At 49.8% G+C, this 16,364-nt stretch overlaps 5 protein-coding genes across 5 annotated transcripts; 3 read left to right on the top strand and 2 right to left on the bottom strand.

Moving 5' to 3' along the window:
• The first annotated feature begins 1,435 nt into the window (after positions 1 to 1,435).
• F4812DRAFT_93218 (uncharacterized protein) lies at positions 1,436 to 3,800 on the top strand. The gene has a single exon (XM_047939550.1). It carries the CDS (start codon positions 1,618 to 1,620, stop codon positions 3,367 to 3,369), a length of 1,752 nt encoding a protein of 583 aa, XP_047788330.1. The 5' UTR covers positions 1,436 to 1,617; the 3' UTR covers positions 3,370 to 3,800.
• A 1,047-nt stretch (positions 3,801 to 4,847) lies between these two features.
• F4812DRAFT_435563 (uncharacterized protein) lies at positions 4,848 to 7,861 on the top strand. Its single transcript, XM_047934774.1, has 3 exons — positions 4,848 to 6,362; positions 6,473 to 7,240; positions 7,311 to 7,861. The coding sequence occupies exons 1-2, from the start codon at positions 5,481 to 5,483 to the stop codon at positions 7,130 to 7,132; spliced, it is 1,542 nt and encodes a 513-aa protein (XP_047788329.1). The 5' UTR covers positions 4,848 to 5,480; the 3' UTR covers positions 7,133 to 7,240; positions 7,311 to 7,861.
• Positions 7,862 to 8,427: 566 nt separating this feature from the next.
• F4812DRAFT_435557 (uncharacterized protein) lies at positions 8,428 to 10,971 on the top strand. Its single transcript, XM_047934773.1, has 2 exons — positions 8,428 to 8,552; positions 8,635 to 10,971. The coding sequence occupies exon 2, from the start codon at positions 8,837 to 8,839 to the stop codon at positions 10,616 to 10,618; it is 1,782 nt and encodes a 593-aa protein (XP_047788328.1). The 5' UTR covers positions 8,428 to 8,552; positions 8,635 to 8,836; the 3' UTR covers positions 10,619 to 10,971.
• Positions 10,972 to 12,441, bottom strand: F4812DRAFT_435556 (thioredoxin-like [2Fe-2S] ferredoxin-domain-containing protein). Its single transcript, XM_047934772.1, has 3 exons — positions 12,194 to 12,441; positions 11,698 to 11,988; positions 10,972 to 11,446 (listed from the first exon to the last, which is right to left on the bottom strand). Exons 1-3 carry the CDS (start codon positions 12,314 to 12,316, stop codon positions 11,087 to 11,089), a joined length of 774 nt encoding a protein of 257 aa, XP_047788327.1. The 5' UTR covers positions 12,317 to 12,441; the 3' UTR covers positions 10,972 to 11,086.
• A 100-nt stretch (positions 12,442 to 12,541) lies between these two features.
• F4812DRAFT_435553 (AhpC-TSA-domain-containing protein) lies at positions 12,542 to 14,417 on the bottom strand. The gene is made up of 2 exons (XM_047934771.1): positions 13,425 to 14,417; positions 12,542 to 13,361 (listed from the first exon to the last, which is right to left on the bottom strand). Exons 1-2 carry the CDS (start codon positions 13,753 to 13,755, stop codon positions 12,925 to 12,927), a joined length of 768 nt encoding a protein of 255 aa, XP_047788326.1. The 5' UTR covers positions 13,756 to 14,417; the 3' UTR covers positions 12,542 to 12,924.
• Positions 14,418 to 16,364: the final 1,947 nt, after the last annotated feature.

Here is a 16,364-nt window from a genome sequence, read left to right as displayed (position 1 = left end):
TGCGACCGTGGTATTTTGATACCCAAATTTAAAGGGACTTGGAGTACGATCTACCAAGTCCCCCTCCTCCGTACGACGCTATTTACTCGTTTTCCCTGAATGGTCTGGATCCGAACCAACCCAAATCGACCTCCCCTGCAGTCAGCTCATAGACCGGAAAGACCGCAGTACGACAACGGTAGTCGGGCGAACAACACGTAGTAGGCCATGAACGGGAACCAATGCGAGGAACTTGACAGTCGTGAAGAAAAAGAAAAAAAGCAAGACTCTCCAAGGATGCTGCTGAACATCCACGACATTCGAAGGTCGCCAGCACAGTTAACAACAGTTTTAATAAAGGTTCTATTATGCAGACACGATTTTATTGCTCGAATGAATCATCTAAGGGTTGACAGAAGACTCCGCCTTGGTTGTCCGTCGCTCGTTATGCCTCGGCGGACGCCTTATCACATTCCCTCAAGCCACCGCAACTCCTTGTCCGCGTCCAACTCGAATCACGTTTCGGACGAGTTAATACACATAAACATACCTAGGTATTCAATTGACATACTCGACTATGCGGCTCAATAAAAGATTTTGTAGTTAATTACCTACCTAAGGTAGGTATCGACCGATTCTATGTATTAACTCGGCCCAGATCCAATCGATATCACAAGCCTACTAACATAGCAGAGACATTGTCGAGGTTACGCGAACCACGAAACCATGGGCTAAAGTCATGGGTCTGATTAACCGATGACTCTAGTCTCTGCGAACTCTACCTCTCGACCATACGTACGCAGTACACATACTTGGTACTACCTAGCCGATGGATGGTTCGCGGGCCAGTTCAAGGTTCCTTGTACAATACACAAAGTATCCTGTACTCCCTACTCCCCATCTCAAACCCCGCGAGCTTTTTCCAACGGCTCCACAGATCAACTTGGTCCGCGAAGGACTGGTTGGGAACAAAACCGGGATATATACATACCGTACATATTGCTCGATACATACGGTGCTAGGATAGACGCTGCAGGGGACGCCAAGCGACGATAAATGACCGCAATGGCCCTTCAGCCACCACCATCCCTGTCAGCTAAGTATATACTATGTAGGTATATCAGCGTATACCTATTTACGCATCGTCTTGAGGCTCCGCGTGGGTCGTGTTCAAGATTTCGAAGGTTGTAGGATGCCCAAGTTCCCAGACTTGTACAACCCAGAAACATTCGGCAGCATATTAGTAGGTAAGGTTGGATCAACCACCATGGCATATTTCATTTCTTTCGAAGCAAGCTGCTTGATATTCCCTGCCTCGCCCCATTGTTGCCTACGAAGCGCGTTCCGCAATATATGGAACTTCAACTTTTTCTTCCATAAGTCTAGCCTAGTTTTCCCCCCGTCCCCAGTGTCATACTACATACAACTTGTTTGCCTTCCGGCCGCCTCTATTTTCTAATATTAAACCGCTTCGTCTTCATGGTCACTAGCCGTAGGACCTTTTCATCTCAAAGAAGGTCTGAGCTAAAACTCCAACGCCGTTGAACCAGACCTCCAAAGTGTTCCACTACCCCATCTCGGACGCACCTCAGAGGAAGCTTGCGGCGTGTGCACACATTTGTCACAAGATTGATAAAGATGGAATATCAGAGCTTTGCATACTCGGACTCCATGCCACTTCCAGGAGTTTACATGGACAATTCACCCATTGATGATGGCATGATTGAACCAATTTTCAAACCCTCTCCTCAATGGGCCCCTCCACAGATGCACCGTTACCTGACAGAACATAACAAACACTCCTTCTTCAACTACTCTGGGGTTGATGGAATCTTCCCCGAGACGGTAGTACGGAGAGACGACACTATAGGCCAATTTCCATGCGGCCTGCCTCAGCGTCGAAACTCGCCGTCGTTCCCTTCTCACACATCATCGACAAGCAGTAGTAATTTAAGCCCACCTGGAGAGAGTGATTATTACCAACTACATTCGCCGCCAACACCTCCCGACACGTCAATCATGTCTCCGCCCTTGAACCAATATGACAGCCCCAACTCTCGAGCTTATCTATGCCAGCACACGGGTCTTGCCGATGACTGTGTGAAGCTACTCGACATTAACCCCTACCAAGAATCCCCTGAGAGCTATTTTGATGACAGCAACCCAAAGTCGGAGTTCCCTTCAAGAGGTTACAGCATGTCATCCGACGACAGTAGCACCTGCATGGACATGTGTGTCGTGCGGGAGCCAATCGGAGGCCATCGACTAATGAGCCCTGAGGAGTCAGTACCGGATGTGAAAGAAGAGGTTTGCATTCCTGAGCCGCTCTCAGCATACGCTCAGTATGAGTCAGACGACGAAACAGGGTCCGGCAACGAAACCGAGACGTTCGTTCTGAAGCACGAGGATGGAGAAGATGATGAGTACAAACCATATCAGAAGCAGAAGAAGACAAAGTCCAGCACAAGCCGGCCCACCAGGAACCGCAAGCGACAGAGCAGTCCCATACCTATACCGGAAGCTAAACGACCCAAGATTGACCCTGGTAACTCTTGCACGATCGATAGGCCCGCCGCCAAGCCTGTTATTCAAGGCCCAAAGAGTAGCTTTTCCTGTACCGAATGCCCAAAGAGGATCTTCTTCAAGGATGAGAATGGGCTTCAAAATCATATCAAGAAGCAGCATACACGGCCGTTTGTTTGCGTCTTCGGCTTCGCAGGATGCAATTCGACCTTTGCAAGTAAGAACGAATGGAAACGACATTGTTCTTCACAGCACTTGGTTCTACACTATTGGATATGCCAACAGGACCAATGCTCCAAGGTTTCGAGCAAGGCAACCTCACCTACCCGCAACCGTCTCAGTCCCCCTTCCACCCATGGCCCTCACACGCCGGTACTCCCTCGCGGGACCATCTTCAATCGCAAAGACCTTTACACCCAGCACCTGCGACGCATGCATATCCCATCCAACCTTAAGAAGCACGTTAAACAAAGGAAACCCTCCCCTGAGTGGGAAGCACGCGAGCGCGCCCACCAGGAAGAGGCGAAAAGAACACGCTGCGAGCTACCAACCCACATGCGATGCCCGGCCATCGGTTGCACTGCTCGATTCGACGGTACTAGCGCTTGGGACGATCGAATGGAACACGTTGCCAAGCATCTCGAGAAGGCGGTCACTGGCTCAGAGCTGCCAATTGTGTTTGGTGGTCCGAATGACGAGACTCTCATCGACTGGGCCACCCGCCCCGAAATCGCTATCATTGAAAAGGGCGCCAAAGGCAAATGGGAACTACGCAACCCCTTAAAGCAAGGTGGCAACCAGGCATTTGAGACGGCGGCAGACCAGGAAGGGGATGAAGACGCCGAGGGTGAGGACGTCGATGAGTGATGGCTCCAATGAGACAATACTCATGCTATTCTTTATATACCTATTCATGTTATGGTAGTGGCTGGAGTTGGTGAGGGCGTATATATCTTAATATCTTGCCGTCGAAGTAAGTATCCTGACGGAAAGATACCTGATTTGGACGGTATAGGGATTTGTAATGACGGTGGTAAATACCAGGTATTCAATCTACAGGAAAGTGCTTGGGATCTATAGAACAACCGTGGAGTTCAAGGGACGTGTACTACTACTATCTACGATGTTACGATATAATTATACTTGCTACTTAAATTGAAGGCAAGCACGGGGTAGTCGTGGAAAGCCAAGCGGATTTCTGCACGATATTTCTATAGCTTCATAGATCTCATGCGATGAACTTATAAGTTCTCAATGATGTAATGAGAGGTACTTAAGAAGAAGAAGAAAAAAACTATAATAATACCTATTGCTAGAGGCACACTTGTCCCACGACCACAAGCAGGGCGAGTCAGCCAGGAATCCGGGACGGCATTAGATTAGGCAGTGGAATGTAAGACAACATGCGGCTTAGGTACTTTGGGTAGGCGGACGTGCAGACAGGTTCCATCTCGATTCTAAAAATTAACCGGTTGAAGGAAATGATAAGAAGGTTGATAAAAAAAAAAGAAGAAAAAAAGGGACTATCGATCTAATAGTATCGAACCAGAAATCAGAACTGGGCACAGGCGGGTAAAGCGCTCGGGGCCGAAGATCTACGCCGCATAGAAGCCTTAGTCTTAGCCTTAGCTACTACCTACATACATAGTATTGTACAATACCTGTGTAAGGTAGGTATGTAAGCAGTGGCGTCCCCATACCATGTCCTAGCTTTTAATATGGTGGACGTTACATACCTATATGGGGTGAGGTTCTCGGTTCCCCTCCACCCTCCACCCTCCACCCTTCTCCTCTCCTTCTCCCCCCAGGAATAGGATAGGTAGCCGGCTTACTTACATAGATACCGAAGCATGCATGTATGTATGTGCGTACGGGGATGACGAGCATTTCCCGGTAGTATTTCTCACCTGCCTGTAGGTTAGTAAAACGCAACAAGGCGGATAGGTACCGTATGATCGATGGCGGATGGGGACGGGGTGGGACGGGACGGGACAGTGGCTTGTCTAAGACAACCCCGAACTGAGCCTCTGAGACGCATAGGATGAAGATGCGTTTGTTAGATTAAAGATTAATGTAAAAAAGGGTCGGAAAGTGGAAAATACTAGATACCTACCTTAGGTACCTAGGTAAGCTACCTTACATATATGTAGGTTGACATGCATTAAGTGTGTACCTACATGACCTAAGGTTGGTGTATGTTGATGTATATAGCTGTAACATAGCATGCTTATTCTTCGTATCGCACCCCGGTTACGTTAGCCTTACATAGTCGATATACAGCATTAGATGTAGTTAATACTTATTATGATAATACATACATTTATACGCATTGTAGCCAATATCTGACAGTCATCATATAACACCAATCAACTACCTAGGTACCTACCTAGGTACCTAAGGTGTAGGTGATCTGACGTAGGTATAGACTTCCGCGAATAGCGCTCGAGATCCTTCAATTTTTTTTAATACATTTATGTTATGATAGCCGCCCCCAAAAATCTCCACCACGTCTTTGCGGGCTTGCGGACTTGCTTGCGATTGAACGTACCAGCCGTAACCAAGACAGTTGTCTTCGCCATGGCGCTAGCAACGTGTACCGGACAAACCTAACAGCAGTCAAGACAAAAAAGGTACAGTATCTACCATACAGTAACCATACCAACATATTCACGTTGGGGGGAGGAGGATTAGGTAGATTGCGTTGTATTGTACCAAGAACTTTTACAAGGGCTTTTTTCTTTTTTTCTTTTTTCAGCCGCAACTTCTTCGGCATTCCTTTCTTCTGTGGCACACACACACGCACACGCACGCACGTCTTTCGGCCCTATTCCCGATTTCTATAATTAAAAATACCTAATCTATCGTTGCTACGGACTGATGTCACAATCCCAAAAGTTGTTGATCCCCCCCCGGAAGGACTCTTTGCGGCTCTAGATCTTCCTGTAAACCCCGGAAAGGATACCCGTTAAGCAACCGGTATGGCTAGCCCTAGCCTGGATTCGGTCGATGAGGATTCGGGTTCTCCACGCGATGGCTACGGTGGCTTCTCACTCACCTCTGGTCGCTGCAGTTCCTCGAGTAGAAGTATACATTCAAACGACTCGTCAGACCAAGGGATAAACTCATGTACGATCGGATACGATGATCAGGTCGACGGCGGGTACACTCACCAGTCGATACCTGACCATGAAGACAAGGGCAAAGCTCCCGTAAGGGTCCGTAGGGATTTTGTTAACAGGAAACATCCTCAGGATGCAGAGATACTACTACCTAATGCAAACCCGCATTCACGCACAGAGCTTACAAATACCGAGAGTCAAAATGAGAATCTGGAGTCGCGCGAATCCCCTCCTCCTCCTTCTCCTCCTACTGCCACTACTGCATATCCCGTAAACTCTGCGTATAAGGAACCGCTGGATGAACCCCTATCCGAGCATGGCGTCGGACTTAGGACCCAGCTGCTCTCCCCCAAACCCAGCCTCGAGGCGTTAAGCGTAGAATCCGACTGTGAAAGCTTTAGGACGGCGTCGCCAAAGCTCTATTTTTTGGACGACGACCGAGAACCAGACCAAGATCAAAACGAAGACCAGAGACGGAGGCGAGACGCAGAAGAGTCGGACCTTGAATCAGAGCCGCAGTCGCAGCCGCAGCCGCAGCCGCAACCGGCCGATCCAGGACCGGCTGCATGTGGCCCGCACGCTGGCGAGGAAGCCGAGGCGCCGGCCTTCCGGTCGCTCCAGTACGGAGATCCCGGCTGGGAGAAGTCGGCCGACCGGCCGCCGAAGAAGCTACCTATCCGGTTCAAGGATGCGGTTGGCCGTAAATTCGTCTTTCCTTGGGAAAAGGCGAAAACTTGGGCGGTGAGCAAGATTTCAGTTTTCTTTCTTGTTGTATTTCTTTCCACCCTCTATTTCGTCAATTCCGAAAAAAAAAGGGGGCATATTCACGTTCCTCACTAACAACGTCCCAGGGCATGGAGCGTCTAATCCGAAACTGCTTCGCATACGTCGACATAATCGGCCCCCACGTGATCAAGGGGCACTACGACCTCTTTACATTCCACCTGCCCTTCTCGACGGACGCGGGCTTCGAGATGGCGCCGGACCCGACAGAGGCCCCTCTCACAACTACTGCCGCTGCTGCTGCTGCTGGCGGCACGTCGGCCCAACTCCCGGTCCCGCACGCGCCCACGCCACCGCCGGCTCTCGCGCTCACGCCGGTCGAGCAGTCCGCTGTGACTATCCTCCCCGAGCTCTGGGAGGACCTGGTCGAGCCCGGCATGTTCATCCTCATGCAGATGTGGCCCATGGCGCCGCTAGTTCCGCCTCCGCCCATGCAGCAGCAGCATCATCCTCACCATGCTCATCATCATCACCACCCTCCCCCTCTCCCTCCTGCCCCACCTGTCCACCCTAACGTCCTGGATTGGATCGGTGGCGGTGGTGGTCTTGGTGTTCGCGGCAGAGGTAGAGGCCGAGGGAGAGGTGGTATGGGTCCTGGTCCTGGTCCTGGTGGAGGAAGAGGAGGAGGAGGAGGAGGAAGGGGTATGAATCCGGCGCTGCCCGTGTGGATGATGGAAAGAACGCCGACGCCGAGGGGGAAGACGAGGACGAGGAGGAATGGGCCTTAGATATATACCTGAGGTTATACCATATAGTTACGAGTTTCTTTTTATGGTAGAGGAGGTGTATGGGATATTATTGGGGAGGGCAGGGGAGGGAAGGGAAGGGAGGTTAAAGTGAGTTAGGATGCATTATTTTTATTCTTTGCTTTCCTTTCCTCTTCTTTTTTTTAACGGGCCGCTATAGGGGAGGCATAGTTTGGACCGTCTTGGTCTTTGGAGTGGGGGAGTGATAAACAACATTTTATTTCGTGTTTGTTTACTTGGGGGGGAATTGTGTAAGTCGATAGGTATGTCTCTTCACCTCAACCAGCACGTACCTCCTTTGCTTGATCTAATGTACCTACATAATCCGCGTACTTCGTACATCTTATGAAAAGTGGGAAGGACCTGTCATAAGCATGAATACTTACTAGGTACCTACATACTTCGTATAAAAGGTGATAATCGTTTGTTTTTCCAAACGAGATTCACGAGGTCATGACGATACTTAAGGGAACCTCGGCCCTTAGCATGTTACAGAAGGAGAAGCGCCTAACTTACTATGTAAAGGCTCTAAAAGCGGGAACCTAGCAGGGCTTAGCTCCCTTGCAACGGTAACGTTATTGGTACGCGCATACGTTAAAAGAGGAGCAGTGTTACTTCAATAGTACCCCACTCTTTGAAAAAAAGTTGGCAGAAAATAGAGATTCCCCCCTATTTTCAATTAATTCAATTACACCACCACATCAACAACCATTATATCGTATTAAGTCTAACGATCTAACATACGAGAATTACATCGTTGGGTTGAATTAAATCAGAGCTTTCTAATGATATAAGCCTCGATTAGATGCATGCGGTATTTTAAAAGCTATTGTAAAAGATGTTTTGCGGAAAAGGGGCGCCACCACCACTTATACATATTTGCCTATATCTTTTGAAATACCGCATGCATCTAATCGAGGCTTATATCATTAAAAAGCTCTAATCAAAACGAAACTGGAAATATAACTTATTTTTGATTCACGAGCATATAAAGGTTAATATAATGGTATAATTAAATTAATTGAAAGTAAGAGGGAATCTCTAATAATTAGCTCTTTTAGGCAGGCGGTGAGGAAAGTGGTGTTGAAATAACACTGCTCTAAAAGAGACAAGGGGGGTGGGTTGGTCTCGCCTGCGTCAACCACCTAACCGGCTAAGCCATGCTTTTCCTGTGCTGTTATGATACGACTCGATGTTGATTAAAATAGCTTGTCGTGGAAACTTTGGTTTTATTATTTGAATCTCCTTGTTTTTTATACACAGTTATTATTTTCTACAAAACCATTATCAAACATATGTAGGAGGTACCTAACTTTCCATATTAATTTTGGATATTCTAGTTAAATTGTATTACAGGTACAATACCCTAGGTACTTCCCAAGTACCGTACCAGGTAATTAGCGTATGTGCACCTCGTACAACTCACCCCTCACCCCACTAAATCCCATCCATCGTCCTGTCTTACGTCACAAGCTCAGGAACAGCCCAACTAGGTCACTTAACCACCCAGGGCCATTGGAACCACCGAATTCACCTGACCTAGGTAACTCTCTCTACCTAATACATAATACAATACATATACACCAAAGCTTCCCGTCATTGAGTTCTACAAGCAAATAAGCCAACAAAACAAACAACATTCTCCATCTCATAATTCCCCTTACTTATCGCAAGAGGTTGTCCACGATGGAGTCCTTTGCAAAACTCAAGCGTCGCGGCACCGACTTGCTCGGTTCCATTCCCCATAACTTACCCTCGATGCCCCATCTTCCCCATCTGCCACGCCAGAGAGGCAGCAGCAGCAGCAGCAGCAGCCACACGATGAAAGGTTCCTGGCAGCATGTCTCCATCCCGTCCCTTCCGCGGTCATCCCATTCCGTCGACGTGGTCGCCGGCCACGCGTACATCTTCGGCGGCGAGGTCGAGTCCCGCAAGCCCGTCGACAACGACATGCACATCGTCGTCCTGCCTTCCGGCTTCGCCTCCGCCGACTACTACAGCGTCAAGGCCAGGCCTTCCCCCCCACAGCAGCAAGAGCAAGAGCAGGAACATCAGGCCTCCGAGCCCGCCCCCGTCACGGAGGAGGACCAGATCGCCGCCGACCTCAAAGATCCCCTGACCGACGTCCCCCTCAGCTCTCCCACCCCGCCCGACGCAAGGGAGCCGCTTTCACCCGCCGGCAATGCTAAGCCCATCAACCACAACCCCCTCGGCACAGACGTCCCCTGCGCCCGCGTCGGCCACGCCACCGCCGTCATCGGCTCCCGGATCTTCCTGTTCGGCGGCCGCAGCGCCGAGTCCGCGTCGGAGCCCCTCGACGAGCGCGGCCGCGTCTGGGTCTTTGAGACCAAGACCCATACCTGGACGTACCTCGACCCCGCCTCTTCCTCCTCCTCCTCCCAGACCGGCCCCGGCCCCGTCCCGCCTCCTCGCAGCTACTTCGCCGCCGTAGCGACCGACAAGCCGCGGGACTTCCCCTCCGGTGGCGGCAAATCGTCGTCCCGCCGCCACACCGAGACCTGGAAGCAGTGGGCCGAGGGCGACTCGGCCGAGGTGGGCATCCCGCAGCGCCCGATCGCGGGGAACGTGGCGGCGCGGGCGACGGACGAGGAGGACGCCGGGTTCGGCACCTTCGTGATCCACGGCGGGTGCCTGGCGGGCGGCGCCAGGGCGAGCGACGTCTGGGCCTTCGACGTCCGCAGCCGTACGTGGAAAGAGCTGCCGCCCGCGCCGGGCCCCGCACGGGGCGGGTCCGCCCTGGCCCTCGCCAAGGGCAGGCTGTACCGCTTCGGCGGGTTCGACGGCACGCACGAGCTCGGCGGGCAGCTGGACGTGCTGGAGCTCGCGCTCGACGCGTTCGACGACCGCGCGGGTACAGGCGAGGTCGGCGTTTCTGCGCGCGGCGGGTGGCAGACTCTTGTTCCGCCTGTAACTGCTGCTGCTCCTGCTACTGCGAGCGGGGAGGGTGACAGTGAGGGTGACGGTGAGGGTGACGGTAAAGGCGAGAGTGAGAAGGAGGAGGAGACGGCGAAGTTAGTCCCCACGGAAGAATGGCCCGGGAACCGCAGCGTCAGCAGCCTGGAGCTGGTGTACGGCGGCGGCGGACGGGAGTACTTGGTGCTAATGCTAGGCGAGCGGGCGCCCAGCGCCGAGGGCCACGCGGGCGCGGGCCGGTTCTGGAGCGACGTCTGGGCGTTCCAGGTGCCCCCGGCCGGGATGACGGCGGCCAGCGTGACGGACGCCTTCCTGCAAGCCGTGGGGCGGCGGACCGGAGAGGGCAAGTGGACCCGCGTCGTCCCGGCGCCCTACGACGCCGACAGCAGCTTGGACGCCCAGGGCCCCGGCCCCCGGGGTTGGCTCGCCAGCGCGCCGCTCGGCGATCTCGAGGAGAATGCCATCTTGGTGTTCGGCGGGCTGGGCGAGGATAACAGGAGGCTTGGGGATGGGTGGGTTTTTAGGTTGGGGTGAAGAGTGAAGAGTGAAAAGCAAAAAAAAATTTGACGTATCGTATCATATATGCTGTGCTGTTGGAATGTCCGTTTTAGCAAAGCAGGTAACTAGTAAGTAGTACTTCTTCAACTTTTCTTTTTCTGATTTACCAAGCTTGAAAATGTTTTGGGTATTTGTTACGACTGGTTGGATTTTAAATCAAACGATTACATGGGAATGAATCAAAGGGTATGAGAGTGGAAGTTATCAAATCAGATCAAATCAAATCAAATTAGGTCAGGTCAGCAAAAAAATAAAAAATAAAAAATAAAAAAAAAAGTGATTGGGATATCTATTACAGAGAATGCATGGGAAACGGCGCAAGGGGCGGTCTTCTTTTTATGAACCGATACGGATAGATCAGCTTATGTACAGAGTATGTCTACGTTCTACGCCCGCAATCCCCAAAAAGGAGTCCACTGCTGCTGTGTTTTTTTTTTATTCTCTTTACAGATCGCTCCTCGTAGTCTCGATACCCCACGGCTCGCTCGTCAAGTTCGTCTGGCCGGCGCTGTTCTCGCAGGTGTCACGGCCAGTCTGCGGGCCGGGTTTGGGTACCTTGACCCCTGGTTTTGTGACACTCTCCTTCAGGGCCGTTAGGAGCTTCTTGGTAGTCTCGGGCGTCAGGTCCTCGTAGTAGTCGTCGTTGATCTGGATCATAGGGGCGTTCACGCAAGCACCGAGGCATTCTACCTCGATGAATGTGAAGAGACCGTCGGGCGTTGTCTCGCCCTGGCTGATGCCTAGGTGTTCCTTAATCGCCTTGACGATCGCATCGCTGCCGCAGCCACCGAGTTGGCAGGGCGTCTATTCCAGATTATACCTGGTTAGCAAGCGGTGCATTTCCAATAGTGATCTTAGATGGACCGATGACGTATTCAGTACGCGAACCATTTATAAGGAGACGACGATATTACTCCATCCTCCTGAAAATGCCCTGTCCAGCTATGCAGTACGCCCAGTAAAAAGGAACCATAAGAACACGTCTACAGAACATACGCAGATATCCCGTAGAATAAGAGAAGACGGAGGTGGCAAGAAACCTAAGGCAAACTCACGGTAGTGCACGCCTGGACGTGGAACTTGCCGACCGGCGTCCGGTTGTACATAGTATAGAAAGAGGCGACTTCGTATACACGCGTGGGGGGCATCTCGAGAATCCGCGCGACCTCGTTCATGACGGATATGGATGTGAAGCCGTGCTGGCGCTGGCCCAAGTCTAGCAGCGGCATGACGGCGGCCTTCTTGTACTGCGGCGGGTAGCGTTTTAGGATCTGGGCGATGACCTCTTCATTCTGAGGTGTGAACTTGAAGGGTATCTCGGGGTTGTTGTCGGGTGTGTTTCGGTGCTTTAATCGCAAGACAGGTTGAGCGTCAGTAACACATATTTACCTAAGGTAAGGCAAATGCGATGAGAGCTTCAAGCCCCCATAAAGTCTAAGGGTAAAGGGGAGGATGCTCGGTTGACAGGTAGCTTTTCATAACATCCGTCGACTTCTCAAAGCGATATAGAGCCACTTGGGCTTTACCGAGACGGGGGACAAGACGACATACCACTGAGAGAGTGTCACTTCTTCTGGAGCTACCGGCTGTGAACGTTCGGAACTGTGATCGAGGAGCTCGGCATGCCGGACGAGTCAACCTTCTGAGGAGGACCGGGGCGAGTTTCGACGCCATGGTGAATGTATAGTAAACTCAATTGGGGGGGAGGGATGGCAGAGCTCAAGCCGGGGTTTCAAAGGTCCTCGGATCGTTATGAGGTTTGAATGAGACCTTACCTTTAGTTTGAATTGGCGATAAAGTATAAGGATGGATCCAAAGTCTAAAGGATCCAATCAGATTAATCGAGTTGGTCAAAACTTGACCCACGTGGCTAAATCTCGGCCTTTTCCTTCCCGCTTATCCACTTCCATTTACGTTCCATTACATAAGACAGTACCTATCATTGTACCAAGTATTATGTACCTAACCTAGGTACCTAGGTAGATAAAATGCCTCTACATTAACAATAAACTGATTGAACGGAGAGACAAGTTTAAAAGAAGATGGCTGAATCTTATAATGTCGACCGCATACAAGATACTAAAAGGTACCTAAGGCATCGCATCGTCGAGAAACTTTATATGTATATATACCCAATTCACTTTGATTTGCTCTTATCATTCTACGTCATTGACACGGATGTTACTATCATGTCAAAAACCGTGGTCTTACACAACATGAGGCAAGATAATCCCTAGGTTAGACAAGAAATCGGACGGGAAGGAAAAAAACGGTTATTTCCGTCACTCGGCTGTACTGTCAACTTCCTTCTCCTTAACCGTTTCGCCATTTGGGGATTTGGCCTCTTCTGCTGGCTTCTCCTCGGACTTCTCGTCAACAGATTCCTTCGCGTCGGCGTCGGCGTCGGTTTTCTCGCTTTCAGCAACCAGCTTCTTAACAGCTTCGACCGTCGCAGCAGGTCCTCCAGGTTCAGCGATAAGAACCTTGCCGTTCTTATCAACGGCGAAGACGCCGCGAGTGACACCCTTAGGTGCCTTCTTGAAACCAAGGGCTTCAATTAATGTGAAGCTGGTGTCGCAAAGAAGCGGGTAGGGTAAGTTCTGCTTGGTCTTGAATGTGGTGTTGGCTTTGGGCGAGTCAGCCGAGAGGCCGTAGATGGCGAGGCCACCTTTGGTCAAAGGTTCGTACGAGTCTCTAAAGAGACAGGCTTGGTTGGTACCTGTATATCAGGTCAGACAGGGATAGCGCTATTTACGGTGACTACGCGCGGAATGAAGCTTACAGCCCGGTGTGGAGGCCTTTGGATACGTGAAAACCACAACCCCCGATTTGCTCTCGTCGACGAGGGCCTTTAAGGTGGTCTTTTCACCGTCATTGGTTTCGAACGTACCACCAAATCCGTCGAGGATGATGGTGTCACCGACTACGGGTTTGACGGGTTTGGATGAGCCATTGGCATCAGCGGGTTTGGTGGGCTTAGCGACTTTGCCCTTAACGGCCTCCTTAACCTTGGAGGCTGTCTTGGAGGCTGTCTTGGAAACTTTGGATTGCTTCTTAGCCGGCGGCTCTGGGGCCGGCGCAGGGGCTTTGCGCTTGCGAAGCTCGACGGGCATATTGCTGGACTTGGTGGTGAGCTGAATAATCAAATGGATGCAAGGCAAGATGAAAAAAAAGGGTATCCAACAACAATCGCTAGTTGATGGCGACCACGAAAAGGGGATTTGAAAGAGGTTTGGATGAAGTCTGATGAAGAACGGATGGAAAACAAGAAGGAGAGGTAGTCAGGTTGAGGTTGTCGAGGTCGCAGGTAAACAGGAGGTTGCGACGAGGTTCGACCAATGAAAGGGAACCATTGCGACAGCTTTCCTAAGGAGGGCAGGGGTTGCAAGATAAGTTGTGTCACAGGGATATCAGGATGCCGACAATTTAAAATCCATTGCTAATGGCGAGGCTAACGTGATCAAGCCAATTCCTGTAGAGTTCCAGCGCATGTCGGGGGTGTGTTGTATGTGCGTATGGTGTATGGTGGTCTGAGTGTATGGCAGAAGACCCGCGGGCGGAAAGAAAAAAAAAAAAAACCTAAGAAAAAACTGAATGGGGCAAAAGGGGGGGAGGATGAGGAAGAGAGGTACACCTCCCTTAACAATAGAAGCGTGTAAATGAGATATGGAATTGTTACTCGCGACAAAGGTGCAGGTAATGCAGATCGGTAAAGTAGAGATGCATTTTTTATAATGCGCTTAGCGTATAATGACGCATAATGAAACATTATAACGCATAATAGAAGTATTATGCGCATGACGGAATATGCACCCTCGATTATCCGGCGCGCTAGTATTTAAAAGGGTTAAGTATTGTAACGAAGTATTGTTAGTGAGGGACAGTGGATTTTAACTTTTGGTAGTTGTAAATTTTTACATGCGTTTACATACGTAATATTACATTATGCGTCGCGCATTATGTACATAATACGCATTATAAACATAATGCGTCATAAGAATTCTATTATGCGCATAATGTGCATCTCTACGGTAAAGTGGTCTGGGACGGTTCCATAGGTGGCTTCTAGAGCTACCTGGTATTAACCCCCCCCACCCCCCTCAAGCGTTAGGTACCTCCAAGCGTAACCTAAACATAAAGAAATACGGTACTTGATATTTTATAGTGCAAAGCTAACCTTTTAAGTTCAGTACCAAACTTTGCATAATTAATACTTATCCACAGGGCTAGAAAGGAGAGACTTTGACCATTTCCATCATCTCATAAAAGACCTTCCAAGTTCCAGGCCATCGCACCATTTTTTCCATTTCCGCACGGACATCGATTAGGTTATGAGTCGATATTTCCGAACATTTCCTTCCTCCCGTCTTTCTTATGCATTTTCATTTTCATTTCCACTTCCAATTCGTACCTTATGTGCTTCTACAGCCCATTTTCTCTATTCATGACCAGTGAGATCATTCGGCAACGTAGATAAACATAGACCGATATCAACATACGTGCCCACCGGAAAGGAAAAAAGAAAAATGCAATTCAGAATTCATTGGTCGCTATGGTTTCAATGAAAGCTGCAACAAGACCTGCCAAGCCACCAATGATTGTCACTTTTAAACCGTACCGAGTACGCGATTGGACTATATCCATCATATATCACGATGTGGTTACGCCGTATGACCTCCCATTACCGAGGTCGTTAGGTACATAAACAGAATGCTTCTCGTAGATTATTAGCGAAGATGAGAGATGTATTCGAATGCGATTTCAATTAACCAAGGTATGGTATGGGTTTCCACTTATCCTAGGATTTATTTTTCAAGTATAACGATTACAGCGGTTGATATGATCCTCACAGTACTGACCTAAGTGGCGTTGTAAGTGGCACCGGCATTGCAATGGAAATATCTGTCAGGGTGATCTCATACCTCTTATGCGCTAGAAGATCTAGCTGCTTGTTAAAAAAAAGGTTCAGATTTACACCTACACTGCTATTCCAACATGACCAGGTGCCTGCGATGAAACAACGCGCAGGTCCAAGGCGTAGTACGATCCTATTGTTGCAAGTAGCAACCCAGATATTGCTAAATTACCTTATATACCCGGTGGGAAAATGATGATATACCATGGATTGGCACGTAGAGTACGTGAACGGCTTCCCTTCTTGTTTATTTTCGTTCCCCCTTGGATATTCCCTATACAATTACCTTGGGTATCTAACCTAAGGTAACCCTCGTTTTTGAGAGGTACCCGGGCTTCCCGGGCTTCCCCATCGCTTTGGTAGCGAATGGCCGACGGCTGTTTTCAATGTTCTCCAAGTGTAGGAAGAAAATGGAACGGTATCCGATTGCTTGTTCACGGTGCTAACAAACGCCCACGGAAGAAAAAAGAGACCGAATTCTTATGTCCTTGCCCCGAGAAATCCCTCTATGAGTAGAGTATGGGGACCTAAATATCTCAAAGTAGAGGCATATACAAAGTCTTACCACGTTCTTAATAAATTTAGTGAATTCAATGGTACCCTAGGCAATTTTGCTTACTGGTTTTCCTTTAACGTAACATAGAGTAAGTGACAGTCTGGTTTTTATCTTTCCCGAACGCCGCCTACGTAATATCTCCTCTCAATACTCAACCTTGATTTTCGTAGTCGCCTTACCGAGCCTCAGGGGGCCATATAGAAAGTACCTAGCGAATCAATTCATAGGTGCACTACCTAGCCTAGCTTCCA

Source organism: Daldinia caldariorum, assembly GCF_022478825.1.
Source record: "Daldinia caldariorum strain CBS 122874 unplaced genomic scaffold F4812scaffold_13, whole genome shotgun sequence".
Taxonomy (NCBI): domain Eukaryota; kingdom Fungi; phylum Ascomycota; class Sordariomycetes; order Xylariales; family Hypoxylaceae; genus Daldinia; species Daldinia caldariorum.
Note: the sequence above shows the minus strand (reverse complement) of the source record. Positions and strands in the feature narration are given on the sequence as shown.

What these genes read in the sequence shown, in the direction of transcription:
- F4812DRAFT_435553 (XM_047934771.1), bottom strand. Translation starts at nt 13,755, where the DNA reads ATGCCCGTCGAGCTTCGCAAGCGCAAAGCCCCTGCGCCGGCCCCAGAG. An exon ending in AAAGGCCTCCACACCGGGCT is followed by an intron (nt 13,362 to 13,424) that starts GTAAGCTTCATT and finishes CCTGATATACAG; the next exon opens with GTACCAACCAAGCCTGTCTC.
- F4812DRAFT_435563 (XM_047934774.1), top strand. Translation starts at nt 5,481, where the DNA reads ATGGCTAGCCCTAGCCTGGATTCGGTCGATGAGGATTCGGGTTCTCCA. An exon ending in AAAAGGCGAAAACTTGGGCG is followed by an intron (nt 6,363 to 6,472) that starts GTGAGCAAGATT and finishes ACAACGTCCCAG; the next exon opens with GGCATGGAGCGTCTAATCCG.
- F4812DRAFT_435556 (XM_047934772.1), bottom strand. Translation starts at nt 12,316, where the DNA reads ATGGCGTCGAAACTCGCCCCGGTCCTCCTCAGAAGGTTGACTCGTCCG. An exon ending in GAAGTGACACTCTCTCAGTG is followed by an intron (nt 11,989 to 12,193) that starts GTATGTCGTCTT and finishes TTGCGATTAAAG; the next exon opens with CACCGAAACACACCCGACAA. An exon ending in ACGTCCAGGCGTGCACTACC is followed by an intron (nt 11,447 to 11,697) that starts GTGAGTTTGCCT and finishes AATCTGGAATAG; the next exon opens with ACGCCCTGCCAACTCGGTGG.
- F4812DRAFT_93218 (XM_047939550.1), top strand. Translation starts at nt 1,618, where the DNA reads ATGGAATATCAGAGCTTTGCATACTCGGACTCCATGCCACTTCCAGGA.
- F4812DRAFT_435557 (XM_047934773.1), top strand. Translation starts at nt 8,837, where the DNA reads ATGGAGTCCTTTGCAAAACTCAAGCGTCGCGGCACCGACTTGCTCGGT.